At 36.5% G+C, this 17,287-nt stretch overlaps 2 protein-coding genes across 2 annotated transcripts; one reads left to right on the top strand and one right to left on the bottom strand.

Annotated features, from left to right (window-relative positions):
* The first annotated feature begins 136 nt into the window (after positions 1 to 136).
* Positions 137 to 1,711, top strand: LOC147863370 (photosystem II 22 kDa protein 1, chloroplastic-like). Its single transcript, XM_087320619.1, has 4 exons — positions 137 to 356; positions 466 to 603; positions 836 to 1,085; positions 1,354 to 1,711. Exons 1-4 carry the CDS (start codon positions 183 to 185, stop codon positions 1,596 to 1,598), a joined length of 807 nt encoding a protein of 268 aa, XP_087176745.1. The 5' UTR covers positions 137 to 182; the 3' UTR covers positions 1,599 to 1,711.
* Positions 1,712 to 6,921: 5,210 nt separating this feature from the next.
* LOC147863369 (protein SUPPRESSOR OF K(+) TRANSPORT GROWTH DEFECT 1-like) lies at positions 6,922 to 15,789 on the bottom strand. Its single transcript, XM_087321249.1, has 8 exons — positions 15,221 to 15,789; positions 13,846 to 13,951; positions 10,996 to 11,194; positions 10,630 to 10,698; positions 10,445 to 10,519; positions 10,251 to 10,349; positions 9,709 to 9,876; positions 6,922 to 7,396 (listed from the first exon to the last, which is right to left on the bottom strand). The coding sequence occupies exons 1-8, from the start codon at positions 15,699 to 15,701 to the stop codon at positions 7,271 to 7,273; spliced, it is 1,323 nt and encodes a 440-aa protein (XP_087177375.1). The 5' UTR covers positions 15,702 to 15,789; the 3' UTR covers positions 6,922 to 7,270.
* Positions 15,790 to 17,287: the final 1,498 nt, after the last annotated feature.

Raw genomic sequence — 17,287 nt, 5'->3', positions numbered from 1 at the left:
GTGCGCCACATTAAAAACCAACAATAAAAAAGGTGGTGAAGAAACTTGAACCTCACATTAATGAGGGCCTTATCAAATTCCACAAAATCTCTCAAACATTTCTTCTCCTCACACTTTGGAAGGTCGAATATTTTATAGTTTAGAAGACTTCTGTATCAATCTATCTTTCTCATTTTATATTCATGGCTCAATCTAGCATTCTTTCTCGTTCTTCCCTTTCTTCTGCTTTTTCTCCATTTTATCAATGTGGTTTGATCCACCTTAATCATCACATTTCTCTCTCTCGACTCGTTCCTCCCAACAAAAACTTAGCTCCAGTTCTCCGAACCTTAGCTCTCTTTGGTAGTAAAAAGAAGGTAGTTAAAGAAAGTGGTTGTAAAGAAACTAATACCATTAACTTTGTTACATGTCAAACTTGGATTCCTAACACGTCTATGTTTTGTCTCTCTTGTTTTTTCAATGTAGACCATCGAGCAAAAGGCACCACCTAAATCTAAGCCGAAACTTAAAGTAGAAGATGGCATTTTCGGAACCTCAGGTGGTATTGGCTTTACCAAGCAAAATGAGCTCTTTGTTGGTCGAGTTGCCATGATTGGGTTTGCGGTAAGAAAATTTTATTACCAAAACACTTCCATTCTTTATCATACACTATATTGCATGATTAATAGAATATAGTCCTATAGGTAGCAATGGATAATACTATCATGGCATGAAATGCTTTTTAGTTAGGTCATTTGTCTACATGTCTATGTGTTATTTGTTTGAAATGAATTACGAAACCATGTTTAAAACATCATCCATTTGACCATGTCTTTGTTCCCATGCATTTTTGTAGGCTTCTATACTTGGTGAAGCATTGACTGGAAAGGGAACCTTGGCTCAATTTGATCTAGAGACAGGGCTTCCCTTAAACGAGACCGAGCCTTTACTTCTTTTCTTCATTCTCTTCACTTTGCTAGGAGCCATTGGAGCGTTGGGGGATAGAGGGAAGTTTGTCGACGATCCAATTGATCCTACCGGTCTAGACAAAGCCATTATTGCGCCTGGAAAGGGGTGGAAGTCTGCCCTTGGTTTGGATGAGGGTGGTGAGTAAAAGCTTAAAAACCTTTGCAAAGTCTCTAGGTCATGTGTGGGTGCGTGTATGGGTCGAGGAACCAAACATAAGACATCTTTTTCAATGGTTTTGAGACTTGGCAAGTGAAAACCAAAGTGTCATTAATTCCGTTGTGTGCAATTCCCTAACCCAAAACCTTATGTAACATTTTTAACTTTGGAGAGAATGATTGTCTCACGAAGTGGACAAGCAAAAGATGTCGAAATTGCAAAAACTCATTTTTTGAAACATGTGTGTAGGTCCTACCTTTGGCTTTACCAAGGCAAATGAGTTATTTGTGGGGAGGATGGCTCAACTTGGCATTGCCTTCTCCATCATTGGGGAAGTTATCACTGGCAAAGGAACATTGGCCCAACTCAACATTGAAACTGGAGTGCCCATTAATGAGATCGAGCCCCTCGTGCTAGTATGGGTTGTTTTCTTCTTAGTAGCTGCCATCAATCCTGGGACAGGGAAGTTTGTCACAGATGACGGAGACGAATAGAATTAACAAATATATCATGTTTCCTCACTCTTTCTTCCTCCCTCCCATTGCTTGTAAAGATGCCTCTCTTATCTATAATGTTGTTGATTGAATCTCACAAATGATTGTAGGTTTTGAGCTACCATAACTAATTCACATGGATTTCAATAATGAGTATCTCTAATGTAAGTAAAAATTTCTAGCTTGAAAATACTCCTAAAACAAGGTGTGGAGTTTGAGAGAGGAACATGATATATTTGATATTTGTGAGGGGGATGTATATTAGTGTGTGGTTTAGTTGGATATTGTGGAATGTAATTAGTGAGCACTCTATGACTTGTTAACAAAGGGCATCTCTTGACTAGTATTAATGAAGATTGGTGATTTATTGTGTATAATAAGAGTGTGTAATGTGCTCATGGAGGAAATCTCCTCTACAAAGCTTCATTGCATCTACGTTGTTGAGCTTAGGATCTAGAGGCACTACGATAAACGAATTGCAAGGAGCAAGGACGATAAGATGGGCTCACTGAGTTGACAACAAAAGATGAAGGAGGAGAAAAGAGTAATGCACTTGCTTGTAGGGAGAAGTGGTCTAAGCCAAATTGAAGATTGTTGACATGCTAGTCAAGGGTTCCAATGTTAAAGTGAACGCTAGTCAAGGTTCTCATCATCATGGGGAGAACCTTGGTCAAAGACATTACTCATAGACCCAATAAACCGAAACTTAAAGGAAGCCCCAAGAAATACACAACATGGATTGAGACATTATTGCATTCTGGTAAGGTTGAGACAACAATCTAATGATCAAGATCTTTAATTGTAACCATGGTAACTCTTTAAGTGTAATGAACATGTTAGGCCTATTCTGTTGTTAGAAAGGGAGAGTGTTCTTTATGTGTATGGAGCAGGGATCTCAAGCAATTCTATGTGTATAAGAGAATGGAGAGTTTGCACATAGAGCAAGATTAAACTTGCTATGGGTCTCATATGTTGTATTGTCAAGTGGGTAGCCACAACTAGACCACATGCATTGAACCTGAACTGTACTTGGTTAATGGCATGTTCTTGGTAGTTCTGCTTTGAGAACAACTACAACAAGCCATAACCAATGAGAAATGTTTTGTTTGTAGGAAAGGGAGAAATACATTGTAGGCTCCATAGTACGTAATATACTAGAATCCATTGGCAAACATTCTATTTCATATGAATGAAAATGAATGCGTATGTTATCAAAACATTCTTATGTTTTTTCCCTTATATAATAAATAATGAATACAAAAGTATGGTATTTACCATACTTCGAGGGTGTTTACCATACTCGAATGTGAATGCACGTGTGGTACATATGGTTCATACTATCGTAAGCTCTATGTCATCCAACTTGTTAATCCTTGACTGCCAACCAAACACCATTGTTGTAGAAAACTAAGCATACTATACACGTAAAATAAATATGCTAAGTATTTTACAAGTATTCTAACTTCTTTTTTAAAATACTTAGAATACGTTCTTTACAAATAAAATACGTTAAATACTTAGAACGCATGTAAAATATGTTAAATACTTCTTAAATTAAAAAAACAAAATTCTCAAAAAAAATTAAAAACTTTTTGAAATGTTAAATAGTTGTTAAATACATAGAATACGTGAAAATTTGAAAAATGGCAATTCTAAAACATAGAATACGTGTAGAATACTTCAAAGTACTGTAAACGTAGAATACACGTTTTTAACAACTATGCCAAACACTAGCATTGACCATCGACCTATTCATCTTTCTCCAATCAAAGGGGAAAGAAAACTAGTTTTCATGTTCCTTTAAAAAGATAAGTTTCATCTATTTATTTTCCCTTATATGTTGTGATAGTAGCTACATTGCCAACATATACTATAATATAGACCCTTGATGCACCAATTCCACCATTGAATGAGACCCATTTATATTCGGTGCTCAATAGTATTCAACTCATTCTCATTGATTGGCAAGACAACATGTACCAAAAAGCCCATAAAAGCATACATTTCACAAAGAAAAGGTGGATTTTTCCTTTATTAAATCAAATATTATTTCCATTCTTTGTCTATCACCTATTATCCTTAGAGTTTTGGAGAACTTTCCCCCTTTTTTAAGCGTTAGCTTTTCTTTTGACACATGCCTTATATCAATTAGAATGGGAACATGAGAAATAATGTGCATTAAATACAAAATCTCACTAATGAGCGGAATACATGGAGCTGTAACAAATATGAGAATGAGAAGACTAAATAATATGGCAAATTTTGATTGTTTATTGAGCTCATGGCTTAGTCATGATGTTCTTCACAAGAATTACCATGAGGTCATTGTGTGGGATTGTTCTACATCTACTCTCTTGTAGGCGAGATAAGTGAGAGTATGTTAAATATCGAAGCAAACTCTAATTGTTCCTCTCAATAGTACTCTTACCACAATACATTACGAGACTTAACTACATTTACTTAATACTTAAAATAAATCACCATAATTATATGTACAAGTGTAAAGAATGCTCCTACCATAAACATTAGGAATGTAATTATCAAAGATAATTATACAAGACATATATTACACCTATGTTTGGTATCTTCATCAACCATTCTAAAGAAAGGATATGTACCATGTAAAATGTGTCTTCATCTTAAAGCCATCGCCAAAGACAACCCACTAACCATTGCATACCAAAGAAACACCTTTCCACAAAATGGAAGATGATATTGCATTGTTAAGAGTCTATTACTAATCAATAGACCAAATTAAAGTAAAAGAAAGGTGAATAGATTGGATAGAAGAACTCGATCTTCCCCACCGCCCTTGAGCTATGACCAAGACATTGCTAACCTATCATAATGTCCTAATACTGACAGATATTAGGTTGACTAGTACCTTCCCCACCACCCTTGAGCAAGAACTCGATCTTCCCCACCGCCCTTGAGCTATGATCAAGACATTGCTAACCTATCATAATGTCCCAATAATGACAAATATTAGAGTTCCTCTACTAGCAACTCTAATATTGAGCTAACTAGAATGGACAATGCCAATATTGATTGCCAAACATTACCATATCCCAAAGTTATAGGAAACTTAGTTTGCATTGGTTGAAAGGCCATGAGTTGCCTATGTGACTCTAAAAAAGTTCCAAATCTACAAGGCCAAGCCTTGCCATTCTATTGGTTTATTAACTTGAGATTTTCTTTTCTATTCCAATAAAGTTATCTCTTATGGTAAAGAATTACTACCTTTTCTATATTCATGGGGTTGTCAATCAAACAATTTCAAACTTTGTTGCCAAGAGAGTACTAACTGTTAACCCTAATAGGTTTTGAACATTTAAATGGCCAACACTTTTAACAACATGCCACCATGAAGTTGCATTGCCCATTTTCCCATAGTACACACTAACCTCATTCCACAAAATGCCAATTTATCTTTGTCCAAAATTGAGTACCTACATACATATTGCATACCTTTAAGATATTGAATTTTGAGCAACCAAATTATGTTTGAAATTTAGTAGGATCATATAGTGCTTTGGGGTATATACATATGTCGCTCCATGAAACCAAAGTCATGCCAACTCCAAGTCTTGACTCTTTCCTTCGTGGTATATATTTTAGCGAACAAGACAAATGATCAAGTAAGCGATTTCTTTGTTCTTTGTTCACGGTAAGAATAGCAAAAATAAGAAATAATTGGAATCATTACATATTACTATCTCTCCCTCACACACACACACATATTAATTAGTACTAAGCAAGGACTCGCGCGCTCCATTCACTTCAAGAATCAAATTGTTTAGGATTTTTGAAACCTAAACAAAACCAAACCAAAACCTATTAAACTAAAACTACTCAAACCAGGATGTTTGAGGGTTTTCAAGCTCAAATCGAAGCATAGTTCCTAATATTCGCATACGTCCAATTTGGTGGACATCGCATCGTATGAGTATATTAATATATTAAGTTTTGGATAAGGTGAAGCCTCACAAATGCATGAGTGGCTTTATTGGTTTGGATATACCTGTTGGACCCTTGTGGTATATGGTGATTTAAAAAGAGGCTACATTTTTTCTTTTCTGGATGATTTGGTGCCTCAATCAATGGATTCATTTCTTTCCACTCCAAAGATCTTAGGAGATGTGTTCATAGGAGTGTACCATACAGTGTTTGATTATGGAAAGACAGCACATAGGCTTTGCCAAAGCTGAATGATTTTCAATCATCCCTATATGCAGATGATTGTTATGGCCATAAGAATCATCTGCATACTTCCCACTACATATATCATCCCTGTATGCAGATGATTGTTATGGCCATAACAATCATATGCATACTTCCCACTACATAAATCTCTCTCTCTCTCTCTCTCTCTCTCTCTCTCTCTCTCTCTCTCTCGGACACACAATACGTACACCGTATGTATGTATGTATTGCGTATGGATTTCAATTATAGTGCATATAAGACTAGTTTTTTGGGGAGCAATAATGTTTTTTTAGGGCCAGGAGTCCTAATTTTGGTGGGATACTCTTGGTAGAGAGATTCAACATCAAAAGAAGAAGTAAAACTATTAGGCAGTGTTTTATGTCTGTCTAAAGTTTGGACAAGGGAGTGGGAGTCTTTAAGGTATTGTAGTTAATGATGTAGCCACTTAAAGGTTTATTAAATAATGAGCCATTATATGAACAAATTGGTCTATAACTAATGGGGGTTTTATGTACTTTATGATTGGAGCCATTTCATGTATGAGTATGGCACGAATGAGACATATGGCTAGAGCCTAGAACTATGAATTGAAGATATATACAAATCATTAAACTATGCTACCACAATTGTGTGGTTTGGTCTTGGCCCAATAGGATTTATTATGTACTCTCAATCTTTGAAATTTCAAAAAGGGTTCCATTTTAAATACCCAAAAGAGAACTAAAACTTAAAAGACTGGTGTGATTTTGCTAGGAATGTGGTTCAAAGCATAACATTTTGGTATTTTCTAGAGAGCCTTCAACCAAAATATGTACATACAAAATTTTATTGTGTGAATGTTTGTATTTTGGCATGTTGGAATGTCGATATTGACCATTGTCAAACTTTACTCGATTCTATTCACATCAACAATGCATTGTAGACAAACCTTCAATCCATTCCATATATTCAAATGTGCATTAAGCATGATACACTTATTACGATATATAATTACCAAAATCATATATTTGTTTTGGCCTTCGTATTGCCAAATAAAATAAACTTTGAGGGTGTTCACATATGCATGATCAAGCAATTAAACACCAATCAATCATAATCATGGTCATTGTAAACCACACACAATTAATTGTGTCATTAGATCATTGACAAATAAAGTGTCTTTACACCTGAAATCAAACGTCCCATCTCTTTTTGGGAGTTTTCTATAATCTATACAAAAATCCAAAGATTGGAAGATCTTTTGAGAACAATGGTATGTAACTTTCCATCTCGCCAATAAATTAAGAGCCCAATGCGAGAATTGTCTGCTACAAGACATTAGACAAATCTCAAGCAAACTTATCAATAGATTGTTGCAATCATTTAAAACAGCGTATACATACATTATATATGTATATAATACAAACTTTGCAGAAGCAACCTTTTTGATAAAGAAGACCCAGATGATCAAATCGGAAACTTCTCAAATTCAACCATCCTCACCAAATTCTTTTGTAAACCTCTCATGGACCTCGAGGTCATGTTTGCTGACTGTTGGTTTTTGTCTTGATAACACCTTCTCAAAGTCTGTTCTTGATATTGGTGGAGGTACAATCTGCAATCCCAAATGAAAAGAAAAACATTAAATTGACAAATATGCAGAAAAATATAAGAAAATATATATATGGGAAATTTGCCCAAATAATCCTCTTGTTTCACGGAATTCCGAAAATACTCTTTATTATTTGCCTCACTAAAATCAGTCTCTCTCTCTGCATCTCACTATTTGTATAGATGACAAGATTCTTTAGTCACGTCTTATTCTATTTTCATTTACTTTTTTCTTAGTTACATTTATTTTCATTTGTCGTTCTCAAAGACAAAACAACATTTTAAGATGTAATCTCTTGTTTGGTCTTTTAGGCCATTTTCATCCTCTTAAAAGACGTCAATATCTCTGTTCTCAAACTGATATTATCAACTTAGAAACAAAATAACATGTATTAACCCCACATCTCTTGGTAAGACACTTTTTACACACATCCGAGGATGGATTCTTTATCATGCCCTCTTTTGTGGGCATACATCTCTTGCATGCGCTACACACTGTGATAGGGTAGCTGTGGACCTCTTCACATTTGTTAGAGATGGAGGTAGGCAGATATATGCTCACATACCTCTGGAAGAAAGGAATTTGCCACTGTACAGGTAGTGAAATCTGAAGCACACCATATTTGCCACTGTACAGTTTTTCATGAGATAAGAGGGAGATACCATTGACTCTTTAACGAAGGCTATGGCCCACTAAACAAGATAATCAGTTATGAGGACCAATGGTAACTAGGACTGTTCTTGTTAGAGACACATGGAGAAGTTCTTGAAGGATAACAATACAACCACACAATCTCATCAATAAACAATGACCACAACTGTCTTTAGCCCATCAATCTTACTCGTGCTACAAGTCAAGAAAGGGCTACACAAGTGGGTTACAATAGAGATCTAGCAATAACAATATGTTGTGCACGTAGGGCCCGGCCTCATGGACCATGATCTCACAAGCCTTGTTATCTACAAAAAAAGGCCATCATCTCTCGCTATTGCAGGTGCTTTCCTTGCTTCCAAGTTTCTCCATTGTGGATCAAGTAATGCTAGAGATCTCTTGAAGAAAAAAAAATACAATATATCTAATTTAAGAATCTTACATTCATAGATAGCGGAATTCTTTGGTCACCTCTACATTTATTTACTTATTTATTTAGTTATATTTATTTTGGTTTGTTCTCAAAGATTCTCAAGGCGAAATTTTAAGATGTAATTTCTTGTACGTGCAATTTTGGCCTCTTAATCGTGAATACATTTTTCTTTAATTCTTTCTTTACCTCTTCAAGAAAGAATTTGTCAATTGTGTCATCAGGGAGTGGAATTTGAAGAACACTATGTTGTAATTGTACTGTTTTTTTTATGACATAAGAGGGAGATATTATTGCCCCTTTAAGCAAGGTTTTGGGCCATTATGCAAGATAATGGAATATGAGGACCAATATTGTAGGGCTTTTCTTGCTAGAACTCAAGATACATGGAGAAGTTGCTGGACGACAATACAGCCACACAAGCTCATCAACAAAATCACAACTTTCTTTAGCCCCATCACTCGTCTGTGACAAGTCAATCAAGCACTACAAAAATGGGCTCCCGACCAGGACATTACATAGGGGTTACAACAGATCGGGCAATAGCATTTTATCCTGCACATAGGCCCTGATCTCACCACCCTTGTCATCAACAAATAAAGGCAATTATCTCCCGCCATTACAGGTGCTTCCCTCTCTTCGAAGACCTCTCCATTCTTGATCAACCTATGCTAGATCAACGCATACATGGATAGATGAAGATATTCTTTGGTCGTGCCTTATTCTATTTCCACTTACTTTTGTATTTAGTTACATTATTTTGGTTTGTTGTAAAAAACGAGATAACATTTTAAGATGCAATCTCTATAAAAAAATGGTCTTATAGGCCATTTTGGCCTCAATAAAAGAAATTAATACATCTTTCCTTACAAATTTGCTAAAATTTGTCAAGGGGGAAGTAATATAGTAATTTTCATAGATACATGGAGTATTGTAGGATGTTGGACATACAATGGGTAAATTGGGAATTTTGTGAAAAAATAGGAGAATTTTATGATAGATTTCCCATGGTTATTTATTATACAAAACATATATTATTTCTTTTTTGGAAAGTTCCCATGTAGATATATGTATGTATGTATGTATGTCTATGTGTGTGTATGTATGTATATACATGTACATGTACATGCATATGTATATACATACACGTACTTCTAAATGTATCTATATAATATAATTTATTTATTGATTTTTATACTTGAAAATAAATTGATATTAATAGAGAGCAATGCACCTTTGCCGCAAGACCCTTGGCTGCAAGTTCCTCCATAGTTGTCTGCACTGCTCCTCTTTGACGTGGTCCACATGGCATCCATATTTCCTCTCCATCCTTGTTAACAATGTGTTGGAAATGCATTGCATCTTGAGTTTTACGCACAGGCTCAAATAGAACATCCTTTACCTACATATAATGAAAGGGGTCATCACTCACAAATATGCATGATAATGTCCAGTTGCAGTGTTCTTTTAATACATTATTTGAATATACAATGTGGATAAAGTATTTAAACATTCGTCGAATACATGTGATATAGAGGGTTACGATTAGTAACTCCCTCAAATGAATAAATATTGAGCACATTACATACGGTATTTAAATAGGCGCTGAGCACGAGTGATAAGAGGGTTAGCATATAGAAACTCTCTCAGTTGCCAGCTATTCTACCAATGTCCAACTCGTAATTACAAAGAGTGCAATTGTGACTTGGTTACCACCTATTCTACAAATATACAGATCTGCAAAATTCAGAGGAAAAGTTGAGACTGTTTTCTTACACAGACAGATACATCAGAACCTGAGAAACCTTCAGTCCGTGCTGCCAAATACTCAAAATCTGACTCTGAAAGATCATTAGGTGTGTCACCCAAATGTACCTACAAAAGGGATCAGGTATCACAACATAAAGATTAGTATATATGATCCCTGCCAAGCATAAATGTTATAATACATGTGTTGTAAATTAAAATACTTTGAACATATGTTGTCTCGCTTTTTGATCTGGTAAAGGAATGTAGATTCGCTTATCAAACCTCCTCCGTATTGCCTATGACAAATAAAGCCGTTGAAAAGACCAGGCATTGTTGGAAAAAGTATTATAAACAAGAATAGACAGCATCCATAAATGGGAATTTCCTTAATACTCCATTTTGATACCTGATCAAGGGCATAGGGAGTGTTTGTCGCAGCCAAAACTAACACTTTTTGGTCAGTGTGCCCCACACCCTGCACCGGCAAAAACATACAAACCGTGTAGCTAGATCACCACATGGTGCACTTACTGAATAATAAAGAGTCAGAACAACAAAATATGCCTGACATATTGGATATATACCAAAATACCAGTAAATTTTCAAATTTTACCAGAATCCCTTATTTTAGTAATTTTTGTACCATTGAGGTTTATTTGAGTTAGGTAATTTTCTCAAGACTTAGTTGTATCCTTGTAAATACCATAACAAGTTGGGAGAAATTTTGGTGTTTTTCCCAATCATAAATATAAACCTCTCATGAGTGTAACACCTGCATTTGTACGAGTAGCTCGGTCTTGATACGTCGGGATGCTTCACTCTCATTGCCTTCACCTCGTTGCCCACAGAGGGAATCTATCTCATCAATAAAAATAATCGAGGGGGCGTTCTCTCTTGCCATCTGAAAGAGGTTTGCAACAAGTTTTTCACTCTCCCCCATCCACTTGGATACCAGATCTGATGATGAGATACTGTTATAACAAAAGTCCAGCTCAAAACATTCCTCAAATAATTCAATTACCTTTCGTTAAAACTAACAGATACCACCCACAATACTATGTTTTAGTTAGAACATTTGAAAGATATCTACAAGCATCAGAACCTCTCAAAACTGAAAATAAACAAACTGTATGGAATAGGGAGCTCATTGCTGATTCATTATTATCAATCAGTCTTGCTCTACCCTTCATGAATATTGAGTTTTTCACAATGGCTTGTCATTGCATATTCAATACTGTTATAGCATATTCTACGCCTGTATAACTAAATCTTTTGTTAATAGCATTTCATAAAGAGTAACCCTAATTTATTCACTTGGAAAAAAAGCAGGTATTTCATAGTTGACTTCTTTAAACAAGGCTTTGGCCCACTACGCAAGGTACTTGAATATGAGGACCAATGGCACTTGGAACTTTTCTTGCTTGAACTTGAGACACAGGGAAAAGTTATTGAAGGACTTTAGTACAACCACACAAGCTCATCAACAAAGAACAATCACAACTTTCTTTAGACCCATCACCAATACTAATGCTACAAGTCAATCAAGGGCTAGACAAATGGGATCCTGACTAGGAGGTAATAAAGGGGTTACAATAGATTGGGCAATAGCAATTTGCCCTGCACGTAGACCCCGGCCCCATGGACCATGATCTCACTACCCTTGTCATCGACACATAAAGGTCATTATCTCCTGCCATCGCAGGTGCTTCCCCTGCTTTGGAGACCTCTCCATTCTGGATTGACCTACGCTAGAGATCTTTCAAGAAAAAAATTACAAAATATCTGACTTGAGAATCTTACATGTAGCAATAACAAGATTCTTTAGTCTTTTTTTATCTTATTTACTTTTTTTTTACTTAGGAACATTGCCACAATACTTGCAAAGAAATATGACAACTCGAATTCTACTTCAACCAGCAGAGATAGAAGCAAGGTGACCACTTTGCATACTCAGAGCTGAATGATCTTGCAAATTATGTGAAGAAGAGATCGAAAGTGAATAACATTTTGTGAGGCCAGCATTAAAGCACATGAAAGAGAAGTTACCACCTCTACGTAAACTCCACTGCAATTCAAGAAATGATGAGAACTCTGACTTATAACACTTTGGCAAAATCTTGTCCGTGCTTCAAAAGCATAAGAAATAACCCCTTACTATTATCACACAGACTACAATGGGAGTTGCTCATTACTGCCTTCTTCCATAGCTCCACACCTCCACTAACAACATGACATAGAGTGAGCAGAGAAATGCTAACGATATAGCCTAGGAATTCACTTGTTGAACTTTGTCATATCCTCATTCCAACACGGAAACCAACATCAGATATGATTGTCCGGTGGTCGTCACCACTACTCAACCCATCCATATTGGGTATGCACTTCATGCTTGTAAACCATCTCCAAAAACATTCTAGCACATGAAGTAAGAGCATGATCATTGGAGTTTTAGGAAACCTACAGCTTTTATATTTGTTTCAGTATGGATAATGTGAATCCAAGCATAATTGTAATCATAATTTCTCTTGCCATTGCCTCTTTAAACAAGGCTTTGGCCCACTACTCAAGGTAATGGAATATGAGGACCAATGGTGCCTAGGACTTTTCTTGCTAGAACTCAAGAGAGATCGGGAAAAGTTGCTGAAGAATACAGCCACACAATCCCATCAACAATGAACAATCACAACTTTCTTTAGCCCCATCACTCCTATTAGTGCTACAAGTCAATCAAGGCAGAAATGGGCTCCCGACCAAGACATAACAAAGGGGTTACAATAGATCGGGCAATAGCAATTTGTTGTGCACGTAGGCCCTGGCCCCATGGATGACGGCCTCAACAACCTTTGTTGGGGTAAAGGCCCTAAATGACCCCCCTATAGTGTGTACATGTGTATAGGCCTATTTATAAAGGCCAAACGTCACTTATCATTTTTTGTTATTTTTGGGCCAAGTTCATTGTGAACTTGGCCAACCCTAAATGGGTCATATAAAGCATAAGTTAAAAACTTTTGGATCTCACTTCAATTCTCTCTCTCTCTCTCTCTCTCTCTCTCTCTCTCTCTCTCTCTCTCTATGTTTTCGCCATCGAAATACTGCTGCACCTAAAGCCCTAAGTGTTCCTCAGCCCTTTTGACATCATTCCTGACCCTTTCAACCTTGGCATCGAAAGATAAAGGCCATTATCTCTTGCCATCGGAAGGGCTTCCCTTGCTTTGGAGAACTTCCAATCTGGATCAACCTATGCTAGAGATCTTTCGAAGACAAAAGTTACAATATATCGAACTTGAGAATCTCACATGTGTCGAAAACCAGATTCCCTCGTCTCTTTTTATCTTATTTACTTTTATATTTACTAAGTAATATTTATTTTTATTTTTATTTGTTGTTGTCAAAGACAAGACAACACTTAAGATGTAATCTCTTGTTTGGTCTTATAGGCCATTTTGGCCTCTTAAAAGACGTTAATATATCTTTCTTTCTTTATTTCTCATAGACCGAATTTTGCCTCTAGTAGATGGTAATATATCCTTATTTTTTCTTTCTTCTCTCTCTCTCTCTCTCTCTCTCTCTCTCTCTCTCTCTCTCTCTCTATAAGATTTAAAAAATGTGGGAATGAGAACACCTAAAGAACGTCGAGTCTGATTCAGTGGCAACTGCTTTTGCTAGATATGATTTACCGGTTCCAGGGGGGCCATACAATAGAAAGGCACTCCAAGGCTTTCTTTTCCCTGCAAACAAGAAAAAACGTGTCTCTATAGCAAAACAATGGAAGTCTCTATAAATGCCCCATAGTGAGACTATCAAAGTAGAAAATGTATAATGTTAGACTTTATCTTGTTATCTATGCCACAGAATGCTATCTTATATACACCCTTACAGCCAAGTAACACATCAGGGTACTCATATACCCTTTAATCTAACCATAGTTTGCATATCTGGTTAGAATTGAGAGAACTCTTACCTATACCTAAGTATGAGGTGCATCTTATATACATCCTAAGAACAATTTAATAGTGAGACTATCAAAGTAGAAAATGTATGTTGTTAGACTTTATCTCATTATTTATGCCACAGAATGCTATCTTATATACACCCTTGCAGCCAAGTAACACATCAGGGTACTCATATACCCTGTAATCTAACCATAGTTTGCATATCTGGTTAGAATTGAGAGAACTCTTACCTATACCTAAGTATGAGGCGCATCTTATATAAATCCTAAGAGCAATTTAATATCAATGATGATCAAAGTGTTCATAAACATTTGTATACCATTCTAACCACAGTTTAACATCAGATGCTCATTCATTAAACCTAACTACAGTTACCATACCTCCAAACCATAAATTAACACAGTAGGATGATCATCCCATTGAATTTAACCATAGTTGGCATACCTTCTAACCATAATATAACACAGGATCATCCCCTTGAATCTATCCACAATTAACATCCCTTCCTAAGCACCATTAACACATCAGGGTGTTCATCTCCATCAACCTAACAATATATTAAAAATTAAAGTATTCATCCCTTGAAACTTAACCACAATCAGCCCATGAGGATACTCATTTCTCATCAAAGCATCAAAGCTAACCACCGCTAACACATCAGGGTGGTCACTATCTTGAACCTAACTACAATTAGCACACTAAGTGCACATTCCCTTGAATTTAAACACAGTTAATACATCAGGGTACTCATTCCCCATGAAACTAAGTTACAACATCAAGGTATTCATTCCCCTAAAACTAATCTTATTTAAGAAATTAGTGTATTCATCCAATACAATTAAAACATGATAGTGTTCATTCCCTTGAACCTAACCACAGTTAACACATGAAGGAACTCATTCCCCATAAAGTTAGCTATACAATAAAATTCACCAATATAGCATATTGTTAGGTAAATTCACCAATATAGCATATTTTTATTTATCTAAAGTTTTATTGAAATTTATTGAGTTTAATGACAAAAGGGAGTTTTTTTAATCATACCAGTGAAGAATTGAGGGAATTTGACAGGAAGGATAACTGCTTCCTGAAGGGCTTGCTTTGCACTTTCTAATCCCGCAACATCACTCCATTTGATGTTTGGCTTCTCATGTATAATAGCAGAGTTAAGACCTAATCTTAGCTTTGCATCTTCACTACCATCACCACCACTATCATCCTTATTGGTACCCTTACTCTTTGCTTTTGTTGCAACTGCTGCATCTCCACCATTGCCCGGCGTTGGCCTTGGTCGATCTCCGCCATCGAGAATTGCCCTGATCTCCTCTGCCCGGCGCAGATAATCAGTGAATTTCTGTGTTATCGCTTCTTTGATTTTTGGGTTTTTCTCGTATTTTAGATGTGTCTTGAAGTATTCTAGTGCATTCATGTAGAGAGGAAAAGCTTTTGCATAATTTCCTTCATTGTCTTCTTGTATTGCTTGCTTCACGTACTCGATCGCTTGCTCCTTGAAGTTGCTATACATGGCATCAGGATCTCTCTGCACCACCAGATCAACGAAGAAAAATGAAGAAGCCACCAAAAGAAGATGAAGAGAAAAACAGACCCACAATCACAGACGACGAAAAATGACAAAATTAACGAAGAAGAAGAACCCACAAATAGAGAGAGAAACCATACTTTGAAATTGAAGGTATCTTGTATGTATGTATGTATACATATAGGAAGTATACATGTATATCATGTATGTATGTATGTATGTATGCATGTATGTATGTACATGTATGTATGTAGCTCGTGTCTAACTACTACCAAATATTAAAGAGGGCAAGTGAGGGAATCGCGGACACGAACGGTGAAGGTCGCTCAGGTGAAGGCATGTGCGATCTACATCGTCCGATGTGGATAAAAAGCTGATAATGTCTATCACCAGGAGCTTGACTCTCTGACAGCCTCTGACACCAGGAGCCCAACTCTGTCATAAGGAGCCCGACTATTTGACAGCCTCTGTTGACAACAGGAGCCTGATTGACTCAGGCAAGAGCCTGATTCATATCAAGAGCACAACTAACCTAGGGCAAGAGCCCGACTCAAAAACAAACATCAAAAACTCCAAAAACATCTTAGTGTAAAACAAAAATTTGCCATGAAAATGTTACATAAAAATTACTCAAAAAAAAACCTAAACTTCCAATTGCACAAAAGGAAAAACTCTATCACACAAACTTATGACTCCAAGCTTCAAATAACAAATCAACTTAAAGTTTCAGATAACGCTTATATAAAAGATTAAAACGTCAAATGTCGACAATGGGAATAATCCAAGCCAAAAACCCTAAAATGAAATCTGAATACACACGTTGCATAAGATTATGGCTCATGTTGGGATGATGACAAAATGCAACCACAATTTTTACAACATGTAACAAAAGAGTCCCTTGAAGTCCAGGTCAAGCCACTGCAATGCAAACACCGAACCTGCTCATGGGATGATGGCAAAATGCAACCACAATTTTTACATGTAATAATAGTCCCTTGAAGTCAAGGTCAAGCCATTGCAAGGCAAACACCAAGCCTTCTCATATCACATATTGGCAATCGCCACCTAGCCCGACTTGCACCTCTCTATAGTTTTCCAATGTGGGATTTGGAAGTGTTTGGGGACATTGAATAGCTTCCTTTGCCATTTGTATTTTGGACTTCCACGATTTCATCTCTGATGTTGTAGGGGTTGTCTCCCTGACTCGCTCTACCTCTGTCTCCTCAACTCTTTCTATCTCTCCCTTCACTTCTATTTTTGTGGTGTGGTCCATTCACATTTGGGTTGCGTGATCTATAAAAGGCAACAAGCCACATAAATGTGGCATATGCCTCTCAATAATCATTTGGATATCGAGTAAATGCTTACATTTAGTAGCAAAGGTCTTGACAATCACAATATGAGCATAGCAGTGAGACATTATACCATAGAGTGGTAGTCGTCGTGGTCATTATACCATAGAGTGGGACTCGTCCACAATATGCATTGTGGAAGAATCGTCGACATACCTTTCCAATATCCTCTCGCCCTCTTTAAGTTAGGACCTTTGATCCCTACAAATTGCACAGGGT

Source organism: Azolla caroliniana, unplaced genomic scaffold, assembly GCF_043228905.1.
Source record: "Azolla caroliniana isolate FFs.n. ecotype wild unplaced genomic scaffold, voAzoCaro1.0.p SCAF_6, whole genome shotgun sequence".
Lineage (NCBI taxonomy): Eukaryota > Viridiplantae > Streptophyta > Polypodiopsida > Salviniales > Salviniaceae > Azolla > Azolla caroliniana.
The sequence above is the reverse complement of the archived record's forward strand: the minus strand, read 5'-3'. Positions and strand labels throughout refer to the sequence as shown.